The sequence below is a fragment of the Oncorhynchus clarkii genome, chromosome 26 (genome assembly GCF_045791955.1).
Source record: "Oncorhynchus clarkii lewisi isolate Uvic-CL-2024 chromosome 26, UVic_Ocla_1.0, whole genome shotgun sequence".
Lineage (NCBI taxonomy): Eukaryota > Metazoa > Chordata > Actinopteri > Salmoniformes > Salmonidae > Oncorhynchus > Oncorhynchus clarkii.
This window is the reverse complement of record NC_092172.1, coordinates 50472047-50497859: the sequence shown is the minus strand read 5'-3', so window position 1 is coordinate 50497859 and position 25813 is coordinate 50472047. Positions and strand designations below refer to the sequence as shown.

At 48.5% G+C, this 25813-nt stretch overlaps 1 protein-coding gene across 1 annotated transcript in view; it reads right to left on the bottom strand.

The window, feature by feature from the left end:
- The window catches only part of LOC139384646 (pleckstrin homology domain-containing family G member 4B-like), a 147770-nt gene that overhangs the window by 68993 nt on the left and 52964 nt on the right, over window positions 1-25813 (bottom strand). Inside the window, exons 6-13 of the mRNA XM_071129460.1 lie at window positions 22248-23596; window positions 20561-20786; window positions 17106-17411; window positions 16606-16729; window positions 14869-14962; window positions 6246-6332; window positions 4058-4174; window positions 74-172 (exon numbers count right to left, since the gene is read on the bottom strand). Coding sequence (XP_070985561.1) covers window positions 74-172; window positions 4058-4174; window positions 6246-6332; window positions 14869-14962; window positions 16606-16729; window positions 17106-17411; window positions 20561-20786; window positions 22248-23596 — 2402 coding nt within the window. The remainder of the gene's footprint in view (window positions 1-73; window positions 173-4057; window positions 4175-6245; window positions 6333-14868; window positions 14963-16605; window positions 16730-17105; window positions 17412-20560; window positions 20787-22247; window positions 23597-25813) is intronic.

Below are 25813 nucleotides of genomic sequence, written 5' to 3'. Positions count from 1 at the left end.
TATTAACACGGTAGTTACCTCAGCGGTAGCTGGCAGGACAGTAGACTACAGACTATATTAACACGGTAGTTACCTCAGCGGTAGCTGGCAGGACTGTAGACTCCAGACCTGTGATGGTACTCTGCAGAAGGTTGACAGCGTCCTCACAGTGACTGGTTAGCTGTTCCAGTCTCTGAAACACCACCGTCAGTAACAGAGACACACAGACACACTGTTCAACCACATGAAAGACAACTATACAAAGACCGAGAGACAGACAGACAGATAACTAAGCACAGACAACTTTAGTCATCTCCGGTAAGACACTCACAGCAGCACGTGGTTGCCATGGCGCCGTAAAGCAGCCTAAACAGAGAGTTCTGGAAAGTTGGACATATTTTGATTGATTTTGTTTTTGATAAGTCCTTGATTTGATTGGATATATCCGGTTGTTTTTACAGGAGTTGCAGGTCTGACGGCAGGATAACTTGTCCGCTTTGGCTAGCTAGCTAGCTGGCTAACGTTTGATGTATCTCAGCACTGACGGCAAGTTGACTTGTCCGGTTTGGCTAGCTAGCTACCTGGCTAACGTTTGATGTATCTCAGCACTGACGGCAGGATGACTTGTCCAGTTTGGCTAGCTAGCTACCTGGCTAACGTTTGATGTATCTCAGCACTGACGGCAGGATGACCTGTCCGGTTTGGCTAGCTAGCTACCTGGCTAACGTTTGATGTATCTCAGCACTGACGGCAGGTTGACTTGTCCGGTTTGGCTAGCTAGCTACCTGGCTAACATTTGATGTATCTCAGCACTGACGGCAGGTCGGGTTTGGCTAGCTAGCTACCTGGCTAACGTTTGATGTATCTCAGCACTGACGGCAGGTTGACTTGTCCGGGTTTGGCTAGCTAGCTACCTGGCTAACGTTTGATGTATCTCAGCACTGACGGCAGGTTGACTTGTCCGGTTTGGCTAGCTAGCTACCTGGCTAACGTTTGATGTATCTCAGCACTGACGGCAGGTCCGGTTTGGCTAGCTAGCTACCTGGCTAACGTTTGATGTATCTCAGCACTGACGGCAGGTTGACTTGTCCGGTTTGGCTAGCTAGCTACCTGGCTAACGTTTGATGTATCTCAGCACTGACGGCAGGTCGGGTTTGGCTAGCTAGCTACCTGGCTAACGTTTGATGTATCTCAGCACTGACGGCAGGTCGGGTTTGGCTAGCTAGCTACCTGGCTAACGTTTGATGTATCTCAGCACTGACGGCAGGTTGACTTGTCCGGTTTGGCTAGCTAGCTAGCTGGCTAACGTTTGATGTATCTCAGCACTGACGGCAGGTCGGGTTTGGCTAGCTAGCTACCTGGCTAACGTTTGATGTATCTCAGCACTGACGGCAGGTTGACTTGTCCGGTTTGGCTAGCTAGCTAGCTGGCTAACGTTTGATGTATCTCAGCACTGACGGCAGGTCAGGTTTGGCTAGCTAGCTACCTGGCTAACGTTTGATGTATCTCAGCACAGACGGCAGGTTGACTTGTCCGGGTTTGGCTAGCTAGCTACCTGGCTAACGTTTGATGTATCTCAGCACTGACGGCAGGTTGACCTGTCCGGTTTGGCTAGCTAGCTACCTGGCTAACGTTTGATGTATCTCAGCACTGACGGCAGGTTGACCTGTCCGGTTTGGCTAGCTAGCTACCTGGCTAACGTTTGATGTATCTCAGCACTGATGGCAGGTTGACTTGTTCGGGTTGGCTAGCTAGCTACCTGGCTAACGTTTGATGTATCTCAGCACTGACGGCAGGTTGACCTGTCCGGTTTGGCTAGCTAGCTACCTGGCTAACGTTTGATGTATCTCAGCACTGACGGCAGGTTGACTTGTCCGGTTTGGCTAGCTAGCTACCTGGCTAACGTTTGATGTATCTCAGCACCGGCTGCTTGTTGATCAATGAGACCTGACTGCATTGTGTAAATGTCAGAGAGCTCGTAGTGAGGGTGACTACTGCTCTGGACTGATGTGTGGTGGGCTGTTGGCGCTGAAGAGCAGCATCAGAGGGAGCACCTACGTGGGTGATACACGTTAGATGTGGAGGTATGATGTCCAGGCTACAGAGAGGATGAGCTGAGGAAGATAGCAGGGTCAGCAAGCCATCTCCATCACCTGGCTTCAACATCACCTATTTTCATCATCACCTAGCTTCACCATCACCTAGCTTCATCATCACCTAGCTTCACCATCAGCATCACCTGGCTTCACCATCACCTAGCTTCACCATCACCTGGCTTCACCATCACCTGGCTTCACCATCACCATCACCTAGCTTCACCATCGCCTGGCTTCACCATCACCATCACCTGGCTTCAACATCACCTGGTCTCACCATCACCTGGCTTCACCATCACCTGGCTTCACCATCACCTGGCTTCACCATCACCATCACCTAGCTTCACCATCACCTAGCTTCACCATCACCTGGCTTCACCATCACCTGGCATCACAATCACCTGGCTTCACCATCACCTAGCTTCACCATCACCTGGCATCACCACCACCTAGCTTCACCATCACCTAGCTTCACCATCACCTGGCTTCACCATCATCTATCTTCATCATCACCTGGCTTCAACATCACCGGGCTTCATCATCACCATCACCTAGCATCACCATCACCTATCTTCATCATCACCTAGCCTCACCATCACCTAGCTTCACCATCACCTAGCATCACCATCACCATCACCTAGCTTCACCATCACCTGGCTTCACCATCACCTGGCTTCACCATCACCTGGCTTCACCATCACCTGGTCTCACCATCACCTGGTCTCACCATCACCTGGCTTCACCATCACCTGGCTTCACCATCACCTAGCTTCATCATCACCTGGCTTCACCATCACCTGGCTTCATCATCACCATCACCTAGCATCACCATCACCTATCTTCATCATCACCATCACCTAGCCTCACCATCACCTAGCTTCACCATCACCTGGCATCACCATTACCTAGCTTCACCATCACCTGGCTTCACCATCACCTGGTCTCACCATCACCTAGCTTCACCATCACCTGGCTTCACCATCATCTGGCTTCACCATCACCTGGTCTCACCATCACCTAGCTTCACCATCACCTGGCTTCACCATCACCTAGCATCACCATCACCTGGCTTCACCATCACCAAGCTTCACCATCACCTGGCTTCACCATCATCTATCTTCCTCATCACCTGGCTTCACCATCACCTGGCTTCACCATCACCTGGCTTCACCATCAACTGGCTTCACCATCATCTATCTTCATCATCACCTGGCTTCACCATCACCTAGCTTCACCATCACCTAGCATCACCATCACCTATCTTCATCATCACCATCACCTAGCCTCACCATCACCTAGCTTCACCATCACCTAGCTTCACCATCACCTGGCTTCACCATCACCATCACCTAGCTTCACCATCACCAGGCCTCACCATCACCTGGCTTCACCATCACCTAGCTTCACCATCACCTGGTCTCACCATCACCAGGCTTCACCATCACCTGGCTTCACCATCACCTGGCTTCATCATCACCTAGCATCACCATCACCTGGCTTCACCATCACCTGGCTTCATCATCACCTAGCATCACCATCACCTATCTTCATCATCACCATTACCTAGCCTCACCATCACCTAGCTTCACCATCACCTAGCTTCACCATCAGCTGGCTTCACCATCACCATCACCTAGCTTCATCATCACCTAGCATCACCATCACCTATCTTCATCATCACCATCACCTAGCCTCACCATCACCTAGCTTCACCATCACCTAGCTTCACCATCACCTAGCTTCACCATCACCTGACTTCACCATCACCTGGTCTCACCATCACCTAGCTTCACCATCACCTGGCTTCACCATCACCTGGTCTCACCATCACCTAGCATCACCATCACCTAGCTTCACCATCACCTAGCTTCACCATCACCTAGCATCACCAGGCCTCACCATCACCTAGCTTCACCATCACCTGGTCTCACCATCACCAGGCTTCACCATCACCTGGCTTCACCATCAACATCATATCTCACCGTTCTGAAGCAGACCCAGGCGCTGTGTAAAAAGGGGAAGGATCCATCAAACTCAGTAGGCAGCTGAGACACCTCCACATGTTTATAGAGAGACTTCAGAGAGGTCAACAACTCCACCTGGATAGAAAGGGGAGAAATAGGAGGAGGGGGAGAGGGAGAGGGAGAGAGAGAAAGAGAAAGAGAAAGAGAGAGCGAGAGAGAGAGAGAGAGAGAGAGAGAGAGAGAGAGAGAGAGAGAAGAGAAGAGAAGAGAAGAGAAGAGAAGAGAAGAGAAGAGAAGAGAAGAGAAGAGAAGAGAAGAGAAGAGAAGAGAAGAGAGGGGAAGAGAAGAGAAGAGAAGAGAAGAGAGAGAGAGAGAGAGAGAGATAGAGGGAGGGAGGGAGATAAAGAGGGGAGAGAGAGAGGAGAGGGGGGAGAGGTGTGAGAGAGACAGAGGGAGGGATAGAGAGGAGATATTTAGGACAACAATACCACCACACCACTAGCAGCAGCAAACCAATGAAGGTTTGTAACAAGACAACAACTCAATACTAAATACATTACAACAGCCCCTCAACACTCTGCCAGACAGAACTCAATACATTACAACAGCCCCTCAACACTCTGCCAGACAGAACTCAATACATTACAACAGCCCCTCAACACTCTGCCAGACAGAACTCAATACATTACAACAGCCCCTCAACACTCTGCCAGACAGAACTCAATACCTTACAACAGCCCCTCAACACTCTGCCAGACAGAACTCAATACTAAATACATTACAACAGCCCCTCAACACTCTGCCAGACAGATCTCAATACATTACAACAGCCCCTCAACACTCTGCCAGACAGAACTCAATACATTACAACAGCCCCTCAACACTCTGCCAGACAGAACTCAATACATAACAACAGCCCCTCAACACTCTGCCAGACAGAACTCAATACTACATACATTACAACAGCCCCTCAACACTCTGCCAGACAGATCTCAATACATTACAACAGCCCCTCAACACTCTGCCAGACAGAACGCAATACATTACAACAGCCCCTCAACACTCTGCCAGACAGAACTCAATACATTACAACAGCCCCTCAACACTCTGCCAGACAGATCTCAATACATTACAACAGCCCCTCAACACTCTGCCAGACAGAACTCAATACATTACAACAGCCCCTCAACACTCTGCCAGACAGAACTCAATACATAACAACAGCCCCTCAACACTCTGCCAGACAGAACTCAATACATAACAGCTCCTCAACACTCTGCCAGACAGAACTCAATACATAACAACAGCCCCTCAACACTCTGCCAGACAGAACTCAATACATTACAACAGCCCCTCAACACTATGCCAGACAGAACTCAATACATTACAACAGCCCCTCAACACTCTGCCAGACAGAATGCAATACATTACAACAGCCCCTCAACACTCTGCCAGACAGAACTCAATACATTACAACAGCCCCTCAACACTCTGCCAGACAGAACTCAATACATTACAACAGCCCCTCAACACTCTGCCAGACAGAACTCAATACATTACAACAGCCCCAGGCGTAAAACCAGGTCTCTGTGTGTTACCTGTGCTGCTGAGGATTTCTCCAGGCGTAGAACCAGGTCTCTGTGTTACCTGTACGGCTGAGGGTTTCTCCAGGCGTAGAACCAGGTCTCTGTGTTACCTGTACGGCTGAGGGTTTCTCCAGGCGTAGAACCAGGTCTCTGTGTGTTACCTGTACGGCTGAGGGTTTCTCCAGGCGTAGAACCAGGTCTCTGTGTGTTACCTGTACGGCTGAGGGTTTCTCCAGGCGTAGAACCAGGTCTCTGTGTGTTACCTGTACGGCTGAGGGTTTCTCGAGGCGTAGAACCAGGTCTCTGTGTGTTACCTGTACGGCTGAGGGTTTCTCCAGGCGTAGAACCAGGTCTCTGTGTGTTACCTGTACGGCTGAGGGTTTCTCCAGGCGTAGAACCAGGTCTCTGTGTGTTACCTGTACGGCTGAGGGTTTCTCGAGGCGTAGAACCAGGTCTCTGTGTGTTACCTGTACGGCTGAGGGTTTCTCCAGGCGTAGAACCAGGTCTCTGTGTGTTACCTGTACGGCTGAGGGTTTCTCCAGGCGTAGAACCAGGTCTCTGTGTGTTACCTGTACGGCTGAGGGTTTCTCCAGGCGTAGAACCAGGTCTCTGTGTGTTACCTGTACGGCTGAGGGTTTCTCCAGGCGTAGAACCAGGTCTCTATCAGCCAGTAACAGGACAGTGTAGATACAGCCGGGCAAAGCATCCTGTCAGGGAGAGAGAGACAGAGAACAAGAGACAGATCAGTAGAATAAAAGACAAGCAGGTGAAGCTGTCTAGACAACATACAACATGGGTAGGAGTTGACAGGTGAAGCTGTCTAAACAACAGACAACATGGGTAGGAGTTGACAGATGAAGCCGTCTCAACAACAGGCAACATGGGTAGGGGTTGACAGGTGAAGCTGTCTAAACAACAGACAATATGGGTAGGAGTTGACAGGTGAAGCTGTCTAGACAACAGCCAACATGGGTAGGAGTTGACAGGTGAAGCTGTCTAAACAACAGACAACATGGGTAGGAGTTGACAGGTGAAGCTGTCTAGACAACAGACAACATGGGTAGGAGTTGACAGGTGAAGCTGTCTAAACAACAGACAACATGGGTAGGAGTTGGCAGGTGAAGCTGTCTAAACAACAGACAACATGGGTAGGAGTTGACAGGTGAAGCTGTCTAGACAACAGACAACATGGGTAGGTGTTGACAGGTGAAGCTGTCTAAACAACAGACAACATGGGTAGGTGTTGACAGGTGAAGCTGTCTAAACAACAGACAACATGGGTAGGAGTTGACAGGTGAAGCTGTCTCAACAACAGACAACATGGGTAGGTGTTGACAGGTGAAGCTGTCTCAACAACAGACAACATGGGTAGGAGTTGACAGGTGAAGCTGTCTAAACAACAGACAACATGGGTAGGAGTTGACAGGTGAAGCTGTCTAGACAACAGACAACATGGGTAGGTGTTGACAGGTGAAGCTGTCTCAACAACAGACAACATGGGTAGGAGTTGACAGGTGAAGCTGTCTCAACAACAGACAACATGGGTAGGAGTTGACAGGTGAAGCTGTCTAAACAACAGACAACATGGGTAGGAGTTGACAGGTGAAGCTGTCTAAACAACAGACAACATGGGTAGGAGTTGACAGATGAAGCTGTCTAGACAACAGACAACATGGGTAGGTGTTGACAGGTGAAGCTGTCTCAACAACAGACAACATGGGTAGGAGTTGACAGGTGAAGCTGTCTCAACAACAGACAACATGGGTAGGTGTTGACAGGTGAAGCTGTCTCAACAACAGACAACATGGGTAGGAGTTGACAGGTGAAGCTGTCTAAACAACAGACAACATGGGTAGGAGTTGACAGATGAAGCTGTCTAAACAACAGACAACATGGGTAGGAGTTGACAGATGAAGCTGTCTAAACAACAGACAACATGGGTAGGAGTTGGCAGGTGAAGCTGTCTAAACAACAGACAACATGGGTAGGAGTTGGCAGGTGAAGCTGTCTAAACAACAGACAACATGGGTAGGAGTTGACAGATGAAGCTGTCTAAACAACAGCCAACATGGGTAGGAGTTGACAGATGAAGCTGCCTCAACAACAGACAACATGGATATGAGTTGACAGATGAAGCTGCCTAAACAACAGCCAACATGGGTAGGAGTTGACAGATGAAGCTGCCTAAACAACAGACAACATGGGTAGGGGTTGACAGGTGAAGCTGTCTCAATAACAGACAACATGGCTAGGTGTTGACAGGTGAAGCTGTCTAGACAACAGACAACATGGGTAGGAGTTGACAGGTGAAGCTGTCTAAACAACAGACAACATGGGTAGGAGTTGACAGATGAAGCTGTCTAAACAACAGACAACATGGGTAGGAGTTGACAGATGAAGCTGTCTAAACAACAGACAACATGGGTAGGAGTTGACAGGTGAAGCTGTCTAAACAACAGACAACATGGGTAGGAGTTGGCAGGTGAAGCTGTCTCAACAACAGACAACATGGGTAGGAGTTGACAGATGAAGCTGTCTAAACAACAGCCAACATGGGTAGGTGTTGACAGATGAAGCTGTCTAGACAACAGACAACATGGCTAGGTGTTGACAGATGAAGCTGTCTAGACAACAGACAACATGGGTAGGTGTTGACAGATGAAGCTGTCTAGACAACAGACAACAATTGTATTTTTTATTTACTGACTGAATGACTGACTTGTAATCCACCTTGCTGAGGTCAGCCTGCTTCACACACACACACACACACACACACACACACACACACACACACACACACACACACACACACACACACACACACACACACACACACACACACACACACACACACACACACACACACACACACACAAATCCTTAGGAAGGGGGTCATGAATAGAATCCGTAACCTTGATAAACTAACTGTTTGTTCTGAGCAAACATCACCTGAGCAGAATCAAACTCCTACACACCCAGACTAACATGAACCCCCTCCACCCCCTCCTTCCTCTCTCCCTTAATGCAGATTGCTACATTAACCCCCACCACTCCCTCCTTCCTCCCCCCTTAATGCAGATTGCTACATTAACCCCCACCACTCCCTCCTTCCTCGCCCCTTAATGCAGAATGCTACATTAACCCCCTCCACCCCCTCCACCCTCTCCCCCTTAATGCAGATTGCTACATTAACCCCCTCCACCCCCTCCACCCCCTCCTTCCTCCCCCTTAATGCAGATTGCTACATTAACCCCCTCCACCCCCTCCACCCCCTCCTTCCTCCCCCTTAATGCAGATTGCTACATTAACCCCCTCCACCCCCTCCACCCCCTCCTTCCTCCCCCTTAATGCAGATTGCTACATTAACTGGCTTTGCAGTGACTTCAGTGCAACAGGAAACATAATACTGTTTCTACCTCATTTGCCAACTGTCAAATTGTACAGTGGCTTTATGGCACCGAGTCAAATACCCCAAACAACCTGGTGTTCTGTGTTCCACGTTTACACTGATCTGGATACTGTTGTTATCTCAACATAACTAACACTGATCTGGATACTGTTGTTATCTATTACCGACCTGTCAACATAACTAACACTGATCTGGATACTGTTGTTATCTATAACCGACCTGTCAACATAACTAACACTGATCTGGATACTGTTGTTATCTATTACCGACCTGTCAACATAACTAACACTGATCTGGATACTGTTGTTATCTATTACCGACCTGTCAACATAACTAACACTGATCTGGATACTGTTGTTATCTATTACCGACCTGTCAACATAACTAACACTGATCTGGATACTGTAGTTATCTCAACATAACTAACACTGATCTGGATACTGTTGTTCTCTATTACTGACCTGTCAACATAACTAACACTGATCTGGATACTGTTGTTATCTATAACCGACCTGTCAACATAACTAACACTGATCTGGAAACTGTTGTTATCTATTACCGACCTGTCAACATAACTAACACTGATCTGGATACTGTTGTTATCTATTACCGACCTGTCAACATAACTAACACTGATCTGGATACTGTAGTTATCTATTACCGACCTGTCAACATAACTAACACTGATCTGGATACTGTAGTTATCTATTACCGACCTGTCAACATAACTAACACTGATCTGGATACTGTTGTTATCTATTACCGACCTGTCAACATAACTAACACTGATCTGGATACTGTTGTTATCTATTACCGACCTGTCAACATAACTAACACTGATCTGGATACTGTAGTTATCTCAACATAACTAACACTGATCTGGATACTGTTGTTATCTATTACCGACCTGTCAACATAACTAACACTGATCTGGATACTGTTGTTATCTATTACCAACCTCTCAACATAACAACAATGATTTAGACAGTATTAATAACAAAGACTGACCTAGAATCAGAGAAAACAGTATAAACCCTGACTAGTTGCTCTGCTGGGTGATAAAGACTGACCTAGAATCAGACAAAACAGTATAAACCCTGACTAGTTGCTCTGCTGGGTGATAAAGACTGACCTGGAATCAGAGAAAACAGTATAAACCCTGACTAGTTGCTCTGCTGGGTGATAAAGACTGACCTGGAATCAGAGAAAACAGTATAAACCCTGACTAGTTGCTCTGCTGGGTGATAAAGACTGACCTGGAATCAGAGAAAACAGTATAAACCCTGACTAGTTGCTCTGCTGGGTGATAAAGACTGACCTGGAATCAGACAAAACAGTGAACTACAGTAGCAGGTCTGGTCCCCTGTGTAGACATGTACAATGCTCTTCAGGAGAAAACTGTGTGTGTGTGCGTGTGTGTGTGTGTGTGTGTGCGTGTGTGTTTTCTCATGTGACTCATAGGGCTCAGTAAAATATGAGTCAGATTTTATTTATTTATTTAACCGTTAGTTAACTAGGCAAGTCAGTTAAGAACAAATTCTTACAATGGCAGCCTACCCCGGCCAAACCCGGCCTTCCCCGGCCAAACCCGCCCTTAGGGTTAATATATATGTGAAATATAGATGCAACATAAAACAATTACAAGTTTTTACTGAGTTACAGTTCATATAAGGAAATACGTCTAACCTGACCGTAATACCCTGTATATAGCCTCCACATTGACTCTGTACCGTAACACCCTGTATATAGCCTCCACATTGACTCTGTACCGTAACACCCTGTATATAGCCTCCACGTTGACTCTGTACCGTAATACCCTGTATATAGCCTCCACATTGACTCTGTACCGTAATACCCTGTATATAGCCTCCACATTGACTCTGTACCGTAACACCCTGTATATAGCCTCCACATTGACTCTGTACCGTAATACCCTGTATATAGCCTCCACATTGACTCTGTACCGTAATACCCTGTATATAGCCTCCACATTGACTCTGTACCGTAACACCCTGTATATAGCCTCCACATTGACTCTGTACCGTAATACCCTGTATATAGCCTCCACATTGACTCTGTACCGGTACCCCCTGTATATAGCCTCCACATTGACTCTGTACCGTAACACCCTGTATATAGCCTCCACATTGACTCTGTACCGTAACACCCTGTGTATAGCCTCCACATTGACTCTGTACCGGTACCCCCTGTATATAGCCTCCGCAGTGACTCTGTACCGGTACCCCCTGTATATAGCCTCCATATTGACTTTGTACTGGTACCCCCTGTATATAGCCTCCACATTGACTCTGTACCGGTACCCCCTGTATATACCCCCTGTATATAGCCTCCACATTGACTTTGTACCGGTACCCCCTGTATATAGCCTCCCCATTGACTCTGTACCGGTACCCCCTGTATATAGCCTCCACATTGACTCTGTACCGTAACACCCTGTATATAGCCTCCACTTTGATTCTGTACCGTAACACCCTGTATATAGCCTCCACTTTGATTCTGTACCGTAACACCCTGTATATAGCCTCCACATTGACTCTGTACCATAATACCCTGTATATAGCCTCCACATTGACTCTGTACCGTAACACCCTGTATATAGCCTCCACATTGACTCTGTACCGTAACACCCTGTATATAGCCTCCACATTGACTCTGTACCGTAATACCCTGTATATAGCCTCCACATTGACTCTGTACCGTAATACCCTGTATATAGTCTCCACATTGACTCTGTACCGTAACACCCTGTATATAGCCTCCACATTGACTCTGTACCGTAATACCCTGTATATAGCCTCCACATTGACTCTGTACCGTAATACCCTGTATATAGCCTCCACATTGACTCTGTACCGTAATACCCTGTATATAGCCTCCACATTGACTCTGTACCGTAACACCCTGTATATAGCCTCCACATTGACTCTGTACCGTAATACCCTGTATATAGCCTCCACATTGACTCTGTACCGTAATACCCTGTATATAGCCTCCACATTGACTCTGTACCGTAATACCCTGTATATAGCCTCCAAATTGATTCTGTACTGGTACCCCCTGTAACCAACCCCATGGTTGGTTAAGGGCTTGTAAGTAAGCATGTCACTGTAAGGTTGTATTCAGCGCATGTGACAAATAACATTTGATTAGATTTGAAGTCAATTGAATTCAATTCATTAGGCCCTAATCTATGGATTTCACATGACTGGGCAGGGGTGCAGCCATGGGTGGGCCTTAGAGGCCATAGGTCCACCCACTGGGGAGCCAGGGTCCACCCACTGGGGAGCCAGGGTCCACCCACTGGGGAGCCAGGGTCCACTCACTGGGGAGTCAGGGTCCACCCACTGGGGAGCCAGGCCCAGCCAATCAGAATAAGTTTTCCCCACAAAAGGGCTTTACTACAGACAGAAATCCAAATTGACAGGAGACCAAATCATGTCCACCATCAAACAAACAGGAGAAAATAGCAATCAAATTGTCCACAGTGACCATCAAAGCAGCCATTGTGGTCAAATCAATTAGTGAGCAATGTATCAAAGCCAGAGACTGTGGCCAGGCCAGGATAGGGCCAGTACTGGTCTAAAGTAGAGCACTACGAAGGGAATAGGGTGCCATTTGGGACACAGTCGAGGTGTCAGGCCCTTAGACCCAGTAATAAGATGATGCTATGTGGAGACATTGTGTGTTGGGGAGGGGGGGGGGCTATTCCCTGTGGGACCAGGAGGTCTGGTGAGGGGCTACATTAGGGAACGGACCTCTGTGGCTGAGGGTGATAACCCTGCTCATCTGTCATTGTTAGCAGTGACCTGGAATGGAGGGAGGGACACATGTGTTCTAGAACCCTCACAACATCAGACAGACAGACGGAGCACTCACCATGTTCTAGAACCCTCACAACATCAGACAGACGGAGCACTCACCATGTTCTAGAACCCTCACAACATCAGACATACAGACGGAGCACTCACCATGTACTAGAACCCTCACAACATCAGACAGACAGACAGAGCACTCACCATGTTCTAGAACCCTCACACCATCAGACAGACAGACAGATCAACATCAGACAGACAGACGGAGCACTCACCATGTTCTAGAACCCTCACAACATCAGACAGACAGACAGATCAACATCAGACAGACAGACGGAGCACTCACCATGTTCTAGAACCCTCACAACATCAGACAGACAGATCACTCACCATGTTCTAGAACCCTCACAACATCAGACAGACGGAGCACTCACCATGTTCTAGAACCATCACAACATCATACAGACAGAGCACTCAGTTCTAGAACCTTCACAACATCAGACAGACGGAGCACTCGCCATGTTCTAGAACCCTCACAACATCAGACAGACAGACAGAGCACTCAGAGGTTCTCTAAATAACATTGTAGAGAAAATGACTGAAGCTAACAGTGTTGTTGTGTCCCGGTGTCTGACACCACCGTAGCTTCAAGAGACAACTTGAACAGAGCAGAGTGATTATACACAGAACTGCATGGCAGTAATGAAGTCCTCTCACAGTCTATTCCTACTGAAATGGAGACGGAGTGGAGGCTGCAGGGTGGCCACTAGACAACCACCAAGTGGAACGGTTGGAGGACAAAGGCATCCTGATTACAAACAGACTCCATGACCACAACGAGCTGTTTCTACATTTAGCAGACTCTCTGATCCAGAGAGACTTACAGTAGAGAGTCATTTAACAGACTCTCTGATCCAGAGAGACTTACAGTAGAGAGTCATTTAACAGACTCTCTGATCCAGAGAGACTTACAGTAGAGAGTCATTTACCAGACTCTCTGATCCAGAGAGACTTACAGTAGAGAGTCATTTAACAGACTCTCTGATCCAGAGAGACTTACAGTAGAGAGTCATTTAACAGACTCTCTGATCCAGAGAGACTTACAGTAGAGAGTCATTTAACAGACTCTCTGATCCAGAGAGACTTACAGTAGAGAGTCATTTAACAGACTCTCTGATCCAGAGACTTACAGTAGTGAGTACATACATGTTTATACTGGTCTCCTGTGGGAATCGAACCCACAACCCTGACGGTGCGAGAGCCATGCTGCACCAACTGAACCACACAGGACCTGATAGTTCCTTTCACCAGAACCTGTTCCCTGGTTTCCTGTTTGACCGTGTCTGTAAACACATTTCCCTGGTTTCCTGTTTGACCGTGTCTGTAAACACTGTTCCCTGGTTTCCTGTTTGACCGTGTCTGTAAACACATTTCCCTGGTTTCCTGTTTGACCGTGTCTGTAAACACTGTTCCCTGGTTTCCTGTTTGACCGTGTCTGTAAACACTGTTCCCTGGTTTCCTGTTTGACCGTGTCTGTAAACACTGTTTCCTGGTTTCCTGTTTGACCGTGTCTGTAAACACTGTTCCCTGGTTTCCTGTTTGACCGTGTCTGTAAACACTGTTCCCTGGTTTCCTGTTTGACCGTGTCTGTAAACACTGTTTCCTGGTTTCCTGTTTGACCGTGTCTGTAAACACTGTTCCCTGGTTTCCTGTTTGACCGTGTCTGTAAACACTGTTTCCTGGTTTCCTGTTTGACCGTGTCTGTAAACACTGTTCCCTGGTTTCCTGTTTGACCGTGTCTGTAAACACTGTTTCCTGGTTTCCTGTTTGACCGTGTCTGTAAACACTGTTCCCTGGTTTCCTGTTTGACCGTGTCTGTAAACACTGTTTCCTGTTTGACCGTGTCTGTAAACACTGTTTCCTGGTTTCCTGTTTCCTGGTTTCCTGTTTGACCGTGTCTGTAAACACTGTTTCCTGGTTTCCTGTTTGACCGTGTCTTACCTGAAGTATGTTGAAGGCGCTGAACAGAGCGGGGACAGGGGAGCACCGCCGGGAGTCCACCACGACTGTCAACCCTAGGGAACGCACCTCCTTCCTGTAACACACAGGATATGACATCAGAGACAGAGACTCAGGCCACACCAGTAAGCTCTTCAGCACTGTTCAAGCTATCAGAACCATAGTGTCAGGAGCTATCAGAACCGTAGTGTCAGGAGCTATCAGAACCATAGTGTCAGGAGCTATCAGAACCGTAGTGTCAGGAGCTATCAGAACCGCAGTGTCAGGAGCTATCAGAACCGTAGTGTCAGGAGCTATCAGAACCGTAGTGTCAGGAGCTATCAGAACCGCAGTGTCAGGAGCTATCAGAACCGCAGTGTCAGGAGCTATCAGAACCGCAGTGTCAGGAGCTATCAGAACCGTAGTGTCAGTATCAGAACTATCAGAACCGTGTCAGGAGCTATCAGAACCGTAGTGTCAGGAGCTATCAGAACCATAGTGTCAGGAGCTATCAGAACCGTAGTGTCAGGAGCTATCCGTAGTGTCAGATCAGAACCGTAGTGTCAGGAGCTATCAGAACCATAGTGTCAGGAGCTATCAGAACCGTAGTGTCAGGAGCTATCAGAACCGCAGTGTCAGGAGCTATCAGAACCGTAGTGTCAGGAGCTATCAGAACCGTAGTGTCAGGAGCTATCAGAACCGCAGTGTCAGGAGCTATCAGAACCGTAGTGTCAGGAGCTATCAGAACCGTAGTGTCAGGAGCTATCAGAACCGTAGTGTCAGGAGCTATCAGAACCGTAGTGTCAGGAGCTATCAGAACCGTAGTGTCAGGAGCTATCAGAACCGTAGTGTCAGGAGCTATCAGAACCGTAGTGTCAGGAGCTGTCAGAACCGTAGTGTCAGGAGCTATCAGAACCGTAGTGTCAGGAGCTATCAGAACCATAGTGTCAGGAGTTATCAGAACCGTAGTGTCAGGAGCTATCAGAACCGTAGTGTCAGGAGCTATCAGAACCGTAGTGTCAGGAGCTATCAGAACCATAGTGTCAGGAGCTATCAGAACCGTAGTGTCAGGAGCTATCAGAACCGTAGTGTCAGGAGCTATCAGAACCGCAGTGTCAGGAGCTATCAGAACCGTAGTGTCAGGAGCTATCAGAACCATAGTGTCAGGAGCTATCAGAACCGTAGTGTCAGGAGCTATCAGAACCGTAGTGTCAGGAGCTATCAGAACCGTAGTGTCAGGAGCTATCAGAACCGTAGTGTCAGGAGCTATCAGAACCGCAGTGTCAGGAGCTATCAGAACCATAGTGTCAGGAGCTATCAGAACCGTAGTGTCAGGAGCTATCAGAACCGTAGTGTCAGGAGCTGTCAGAACCGTAGTGTCAGGAGCTATCAGAACCGTAGTGTCAGGAGCTATCAGAACCGTAGTGTCAGGAGCTGTCAGAACCGTAGTGTCAGGAGCTATCAGAACCGTAGTGTCAGGAGCTATCAGAACCATAGTGTCAGGAGCTATCAGAACCGTAGTGTCAGGAGCTATCAGAACCGTAGTGTCAGGAGCTATCAGAACCGTAGTGTCAGGAGCTATCAGAACCGTAGTGTCAGGAGCTATCAGTGTGTGTGTGTCTGTCTGTCTGTCTGTCTGTCTGTCTGATCAGATCTGTCTGTCTGTCTGTCTGATCAGATCTGTCTGTCTGTCTGTCTGTCTGATCAGATCTGTCTTTCTGTGTGTGTGTGTAACAGTACCTGAGCATTGTGTAGTAGTAGACCAGGATTCTGACCAGTTCTCCACAGTCACAGCTGGGGTTCAACCAGCCGGTGTTCCTCGTGGTCACGGTCACCAGGGCTCGACCTCCCCTATCTCTTGTTCCTGAGACAAACACACAAACAGGATGTCTAGCAGGTGGTAGTAACTGGTCTCAGATCAGATCGTGTTTTTACCAGTGACACAGCTAGTCACATCAAGACAGGATCACCGTGGTAGAAACTGGTCTCAGATCAGATCTTGTTTTTACCAGTGGCACAGCTAGTCACATCAAGACAGAATCACTGTGGTAGTAACTGGTCTCAGATCAGATCGTGTTTTTACCAGTGACACAGCTAGTCACATCAAGACAGAATCACTGTGGTAGAAACTGGTCTTAGATCAGACCAGACAGAATCCCCGTTGCCTCCTCAAACCAGCCTGGTTGGACATGACATATAACATCTTGTGTGTTTCCAGAGATGTGGGCTGTTCTACTCACCAGGCAGACAGAGCACCCCAGAACTGAGGACAGCAGCATTGATGTTGTGGGCCTCTGTCAGTGTCTGGGACTTAGGAAAGACTGAAGACTGGGAGCACTGGCTGGACTGGGAGTAGGACCTGGTTAACTGGGCTGGGGACTGGGTTAACTGGGCTGGGGGCTGGTGGAGCAGGGGCGAGGGAGGTGGAGGGTCGTGAAACATCACTGCTGGGGTCCGTTGTAGTTCTGGGTCTCTGTGGTTAGTTTCATTGGATGGCTTGTCCACGGAACAGGATTTTAACACAGGTTCCTCTGGCTGAATGGGGCCTGGATGGAGAAAGAGAGAGAGAGACAGAGAGAGACAGAAAGAGAGAAAGAGACAGAGAGAGAGAGAGAGAGAGAGAGAGAGAGAGAGACGGAGACGGAGAGAGAGAGCGAGAGAGAGACAGAGAGACAGAGAGAGAGAGAGAGAGAGAGAGACAGAGAGAGACAGAGACAGAGACAGAGACAGAGAGAGAGACAGAGAGAGAGAGAGAGAGAGAGAGAGAGAGAGAGAGAGAGAGAGAGAGAGAGAGAGAGAGAGAGAGAGACAGAGAGAGAGACAGAGAGAGAGAGAGAGAGAGAGAGAGAGAGAGAGAGAGAGAGAGAGAGAGAGAGAGAGGGAGGGAGGAAGGGAGGGAGGGAGGGAGGGAGAGAGAGAGAGAGACAGAGAGAGAGAGAGAGAGAGAGAGAGAGAGAGAGAGAGAGAGAGAGAGAGACAGAGAGAGAGAGAGAGAGAGAGAGAGAGAATACACAACTAGTCACTGACTGACTGGCATGGAACACAACCTTGAGACAAGTCATACACACTTTATAAACCTTCCTAAACATATATAAATCACTAAACAGTTAATCTAAACCTTTATAAACATATATATATCACTAAACAGTTCATCTAAACCTTTATAAACATATATAAATCACTCAACAGTTCATCTAAACCTTTATAAACATATATAAATCACTAAACAGTTCATCTAAACCTTTATAAACATATATAAATCACTAAACAGTTCATCTAAACCTTTATAAACAGATATAAATCAATAAACAGTTCATCTAAACCTTTATAAACATATATAAATCACTAAACCTTTATAAACATATATAAATCACTAAACAGTTCATCTAAACCTTTATAAACATATATAAATCACTAAACAGTTCATCTAAACCTTTAAAAACAGATATAAATCTATCAAGGCATCCAAGCATCAACACACACTAAACCTCTACCGTCTCCTACAGTGAGATCAGATCAGATCAGATCAGTCTCTTCATTACAACACACTAAACCTCTATCGTCTCCTACAGTCAGATCAGATCAATCTCTTCATTACAACACACTAAACCTCTATCGTCTCCTACAGTGAGATCAGATCAGTCTCTTCATTACAACACACTAAACCTCTATCGTCTCCTACAGTGAGATCAGATCAGTCTCTCCATTACAACACACTAAACCTCTATTGTCTCCTACAGTGAGATCAGATCAGTCTCTTCATTACAACACACTAAACTTCTATCGTCTCCTACAGTCAGATTAGATCAGTCTCTTCATTACAACACACTAAACCTCTATCGTCTCCTACAGTGAGATCAGATCAGTCTCTTCATTACAACACACTAAACCTCTATTGTCTCCTACAGTCAGATCAGATCAGTCTCTTCATTAAAACACACTAAACCTCTATTGTCTCCTACAGTCAGATCAGATCAGTCTCTTCATTACAACACACTAAACCTCTATCGTCTCCTACAGTGAGATCAGATCAGATCAGTCTCTTCATTACAACACACTAAACTTCTATCGTCTCCTACAGTGAGATCAGATCAGTCTCTTCATTACAACACACTAAACTTCTATCGTCTCCTACAGTCAGATCAGATCACCATCTTCATTACACCATGACACACGACTGCTAGAGGATGAGGCTATCTGACGCTAGCTAGCTGTCTCTGGTCAGCATCCCAAAAGGCACCCTATTCCCTATGTAGTGCACTACTAGGGCTCTGCCTCTGGTCTAAAGTAGTACACTACATACGGAATAGGGTGCCATTTGGGACACAGACTAACCCTCCGTCAGAGAGAGAGGAGATCAGGAGTCTAGTCTATCCATCACAGGACAAGCTATGATACCTTAGAAAACACACTCAGAAGACTCCAATACTCTCTCTCTCTCTCTCTCTTTGTCTCTCTCTCTCCCCCCCTTTCTCCCCCCCCCCCTCCTCTCTCTCTCTCTCCCCCCCTCTCTTTCTCTCTCTCTAAGAGGCGAGGCTTATAGAGGAGGGCTAGAACCACTACAAGAAGGACAACAGGTGGAAGGTGGAGACGGAGGAGTTGGAGGAGGAGGTGGAGAGGAGTCACTCAGGCCAACATGTCAATGGTGACTGCTAAACAGGAGTGACTGCTAAACAGGAGTGACTGCTAAACAGGATAAGTATTTGCAGGGGGGATAAGCAGCAGTGCAGAACGGGAGGATGGTGGATGATTTAGGGATGGAGGGAGGATGGTGGATGATTTAGGGATGAACGAGGGATGAAGGTGGATGATTTAGGGATGAACGAGGGATGAAGGGAGGATGGTGGATGATTTAGGGATGAACGAGGGATGAAGGGAGGATGGTGGATGATTTAGGGATGAACGAGGGATGGAGGGAGGATGGTGGATGATTTAGGGATGAATGAGGGATGGAGGGAGGATGGTGGATGATTTAGGGATGAACGAGGGATGAAGGGAGGATGGTGGATGATTTAGGGATGAACGAGGGATGTAGGGAGGACGATGGATGATTTAGGGATGAAGGGAGGATGGTGGATGATTTAGGGATCAACGAGGGATGAAGGGAGGATGGTGGATGATTTAGGGATGAACGAGGGATGAAGGGATGATGGTGGATGATTTAGGGATGCACGAGGGATGAATGAAGGATGGTGGATGATTTAGGGATGAAGGGAGGATGGTGGATGATTTAGGGATGAACAAGGGATGGAGGGAGGATGGTGGATGATTTAGGGATGAACGAGGGATGAAGGGAGGATGGTGGATGATTTAGGGATGAAGGGAGGATGGTGGATGATTTAGGGATGAACGAGGGATGAAGGGAGGATGGTGGATGATTTAGGGATGAACGAGGGATGAAGGGAGGATGGTGGATGATTTAGGGATGAAGGGAGGATGGTGGATGATTTAGGGATGAACGAAGGATGAAGGGAGGATGGTGGATGATTTAGGGATGAAGGGAGGATGGTGGATGATTTAGGGATGAACGAGGGATGAAGGGAGGATGGTGGATGATTTAGGGATGAAGGGAGGATGGTGGATGATTTAGGGATGAACGAGGTATGAAGGGAGGATGGTGGATGATTTAGGGATGAAGGGAGGATGGTGGATGATTTAGGGATGAACGAGGGATAAAGGAGGGAGAGATATGTACCTGTCTCTTTTTGCTCTTGGGGCTCAGTATCTGAGTGGTTCTCTTCCTCTTCCTCTTGCTCCATCTCCTCCTCCTCCGGTCTCTCGGTCTCTGATTCAGTGGAAGGTGTGTAGTGCGTTGGTGTTTGGTGGTCAGTGGGAGTGGGGGCTAAGTGTATGAGAGTCTCGGTCAGAGTGTTCAGTGTCTGGTCCTCTCCTTGGGGAGTGTCTGATTGGCCGGTGGAGACCTCAGGGTCATCATGGTGAGAGACTGTCTCACTGGTGTCAACCACCTGTAAGATGCCAACATGGCTACCCCTCTCCCCTGTCTCTGTCTCTGTCCTGGTTTCTGAACCACTATCCCTCCTCTCCTCTGTCTCTGTCCTGGTTTCTGAACCCCTATCCCTCCTTTCCCCTGTCTCTGTCCTGGTTTCTGAACCCTGATCCCTCTCCTCTGTCTCTGTCCTGGTTTCTGAACCCCTATCCCCCCTCTCCTCTGTCTCTGTCCTGGTTTCTGAACCCTGATCCCTCTCCTCTGTCTCTGTCCTGGTTTCTGAACCCTGATCCCTCTCCCCTGTCTCTGTCCTGGTTTCTGAACCCTGATCCCTCTCCTCTGTCTCTGTCCTGGTTTCTGAACCACTATCTCTCCTCTCCCCTGTCTCTGTCCTGGTTTCTGAACCCCTATCCCTCCTCTCCTCTGTCTCTGTCCTGGTTTCTGAACCACTATCCCTCCTCTCCTCTGTCTCTGTCCTGGTTTCTGAACCCTGATCCCTCCTCTCCTCTGTCTCTGTCCTGGTTTCTGAACCCCTATCCCTCCTCTCCTCTGTCTCTGTCCTGGTTTCTGAACCCCGATCCCTCTCCTCTGTCTCTGTCTCACTGATGCCAACATGGCTACTCCTCTCCTCTGTCTCTGTCCTGGTTTCTGAACCCTGATCCCTCTCCTCTGTCTCTGTCCTGGTTTCTGAACCCCTTTCCCTCCTCTCCTCTGTCTCTGTCCTGGTTTCTGAACCCCTATCCCTCCTCTCCTCTGTCTCTGTCCTGGTTTCTGAACCCCTATCCCTCCTCTCCTCTGTCTCTGTCCTGGTTTCTGAACCCCTATCCCTCCTCTCCTCTGTCTCTGTCCTGGTTTCTGAACCCCTATCCCTCCTCTCCTCTGTCTCTGTCCTGGTTTCTGAACCCCTATCCCTCCTCTCCTCTGTCTCTGTCCTGGTTTCTGAACCCTGATCCCTCTCCTCTGTCTCTGTCCTGGTTTCTGAACCCCTATCCCTCCTCTCCTCTGTCTCTGTCCTGGTTTCTGAACCCTGATCCCTCTCCTCTGTCTCTGTCTCACTGATGCCAACATGGCTACTCCTCTCCTCTGTCTCTGTCCTGGTTTCTGCACCCCTATCCCTCCTATCCTCTGTCTCTGTCCTGGTTTCTGAACCCCTATCCCTCTTATCCTCTGTCTCTGTCCTGGTTTCTGAACCCCTATCCCTCTCCTCTGCCCTGGTTTCTGAACCACTATCCCTCCTCTCCTCCACCTCCTCCCCTGTTCCTGTCTCTTCCGGGACTCTGTCTGTCTCCTCACTGTGAACAGTGCCATCTTCCCGACTGAGAGACTCTTCCCTCTCCACTATACTATGTGACTGGGTTAAAACCTCCTCTCTGTCAGTCTGAGGGTGACTGAGAGACTCTTCCCTCTCCACTATACTGTGTGAATGGGTTAAAACCTCCTCGCTGTCAGTCTGGGGGTCAGAAACCACCGATAGGGCTGTGGCGTCACACACTGACCAGTGAGACTCAGACACACGCTCAGAGACACGTTGTGTTAGCCTCTGGAGACGAGCAGCGTTACCTTCTGTACGGTCTGACGCTGTCCCCTCACCGCTGACCCCCTCTCTGGCCGTAGGGGAGGTGGGGGCCGTAGGGGAGGTGGGGGCCGTAGGGGAGGTGGGGGCCATGGGGCCCATGGAGGCCGTAGGGGAGGTGGGGGCCGTAGGGGAGGTGGGGCCCATGGGGGCCGTAGGGGAGGTGGGGGCCATGGGGGCCGTAGGGGAGGTGGGGGCCGTAGGGGAGGTGGGGGCCATGGGGCCCATGGAGGCCGTAGGGGAGGTGGGGGCCGTAGGGGAGGTGGGGCCCATGGGGGCCGTAGGGGAGGTGGGGCCCGTGGGGGCCATAGGGGAGGTGGGGACCGTAGGGGAGGTGGGGGCCGTAGGGGAGGTGGGGGCCGTAGGGGAGGTGGGGGCCGTAGGGGAGGTGGGGGCCGTAGGGGAGGTGGGGGCCGTTGGGGAGGTGGGGGCCGTTGGGGAGGTGGGGGCCGTAGGGGAGGTGGGGGCCGTTGGGGAGGTGGGGGCCGTTGGGGTGAGGATGACAGGGGAAAACACGTCGTTGTTCAGGTATTCCTCGATGAGTCTGGAACACACCATGGACTGGGAGAAAGTGCTGCTTTTCACCGGGGCATGAAGGGGCTGGGAGGGGGTTGCTTTGGGGGGGTGTCGGGCTGTAGTCCAGGGTTTATGCAGGTTCCTGTAGTTCAGACTAACAGACTGTGTTAAGGATCCTTTCTGAGGAGAGAAGCGCGGTAGAGAGATCTCTTCCAGTTCAACATACTCTCCCTCAGCGTCCGAGTCCTCTTCTGCTGCAAAAACTTTCCCATCGTCCCTGGTCTCGATAGGCTGTCTCAACCGTGGGAGGAGCTTCACTTCCATACTCTCTCCACATTGGGCCTTGGATGTGTCAATCAAAATGTGTCTGGCCCTATCCGAAGGCTTGAAGACGTCTTGTTCCCTCCCCCCGTCCCCTTCTCCCTTGGTAGGGACTCTGATTGGTGCAGCCACCATAGCCGTGGGTCTGTTAATGAACTGAGGGTGTACTACATCCTCCCAGGGTACTCTGAAGATGTCGTTCTCTGCAGAAAGGAGGCAGTGGGACAGTGTCCTCCCCGACCCTGTCCCCGACCCTGTCCCAGACCCTGGCTCCGACCCTGTCCTAGACCCTGTCCCAGACCCTGTCCCAGACCCTGTCTCCGACCCTGTCCCAGACCCTGTCTCCGTTCCTGCTCCACTCCGTTCCCTGTTGACTGAGAATAACAATAATTTATTAATCCACACCAGAAGAAACTGGCAGCCCCCCAAGTTTTCTGTTGGACATAAAATACTGTAAAAACACCAGCCAATCAGCTCCTAGGGATTTTAATGTTGGAAATGTGTTCCAAAGTAATCCCAGGCAGAGAGATACAGGGCCTTCAGAAAGTATTCAGACCCCTAGACTTTTTCCACATTTTACAGCCTTGTTTTAAAATGTATTAAATCGTTTTTTCCCCATCATCAATCTCCACACAATACCCCATAATGACATCACAATACCCCATAATGACATCACAATACCCCATAATGACATCACAATACCCCATAATGACATCACAATACCCCATAATGACATCACAATACCCCATAATGACATCACAATACCCCATAATGACATCACAATACCCCATAATGACATCACAATACCCCATAATGACATCACAATACCCCATAATGACATCACAATACCCCATAATGACATCACAATACCCCATAATGACATCACAATACCCCATAATGACATCACAATACCCCATAATGACATCACAATACCCCATAATGACAAAGCAAAAACAGGTTTTTAGACATTTTTGTAAATGTATTCAAAATAAAAAACGGAAATATCACATTTCCATCATAATTATTCAGACCCTTTACTCAGTACTTTGTTGAAGCACCTTTGGCAGCGATTACAGCCTCCAGTCTTCTTGGGTATGACGCTACAAGCTTGACACACCAGTATTTGGGTAGTTTCTCCCAATCTTCTCTGCAGATCCTCTCAAACTCTGTCAGGTTGGATAGGGAGCATCACTGCACAGCTATTTGCAGGTCTCACCAGAGATGTTCAATCTGGTTCAAGTCTGGGCTCTGGCCAAGGACATTCTGAGACTTGTCCCGAAGCCACTCCTGTGTTGTCTTGGCTGTGTGCTTAGGGTCATTGTCCTGTTGGAAGGTGAACCTTCACCCCAGTCTGAGGTCCTGAGCGCTCTGGAGCAGGTTTTCATCTAGGATCTCTCTGTACTTTGCTCCGTTCATCTTTGCCTCGATCCTGACTAGTTTCCCAGTCCCTGCCGCTGAAAAACATCAACACAGCATGATGCCACCACCATGCTTCAGCGTAGGGATGGTGCCAGGTTTCCTCCAGATGTGACACTTGGCATTCAGTCCAAAGGGTTCAATCTTGGTTTCATCAGACCAGAGAATATTGTTTCTTGGTCTGAGAGTCTTTAGGTGCCTTTTGGCAAACTCCAAGCGGGCTGTCATGTGTTTTTTAAGAGGAGTGGCTTCCGTCTGGCCACTCAACCATAAAGGCCTGATTGGTGGAGTGCTGCAGAGATGGTTGTTCTTCTGGAAGGTTCTCCACAGAGGAACTATGGAGCTCTGTCAGAGTGACCATCGGGTTCTTGGTCACCTCACTGACCAAGGCCCTTCTCCCCCAGATTGCTCAGTTTGGCGGCCAGCTGCAGCAGACATTTTTAGGTACCGTTCCCCAGATCTGTGCCTCGACACAATCCTGTCTCGGAGCTCTACAGACAATTCCTTCGACCTCATGTGTCATGACGTTGCCCTCGTTGGGTACAGCGAGCACCATCCCCCTCTCTCTCTCTGTCCTACACCCAGGCTGCTGTTAGGCAGGTCATAAATTCCTGGAGGAGATTCTTCCTCATGGCCAGACAGTATAGAGAGAGAGAGTGAGTTTTCATAGAGAGAACAAAGGAATTTCTTCCACCTCACAGAACTTGAGAACGGAACAATATTCGTGTTCTGAAGAATGTATAAAAGGTTGGTAAAGTAGCCAGCTACGAACTGGTCCGTTTGGAACAATTTTGTGAAACTCATGAGAGACAATACAGCCACATTACCATAACCCTGTTTATACAAGAGTCTCAGTTGTAAGGGTTGCATCTAATTGTTGTATAAAATGAATGAGTAAAGATGAAACTATTTGTGAAATGATGTAATGTGATTTTAAACTGTTTAATGAAGGAAACTCCAAATCCCTTTGGAGTTTAACTGAGTCATAGGCCCGCCCCCTGAGCAAAGACATTGATCCGGCATCATGGGCCCGCCCCTTTCTGCTCTTCCGAATATAACCCCCACCTTGGGAATTTATCTTCAGACCATGCTTCTCTTAATTACGAGAGGGCTACGGTTTGAGTAGAGACCAAGCTTACCTCAATTACGAGAGGGCTAAGGTTTGAGTAGAGACC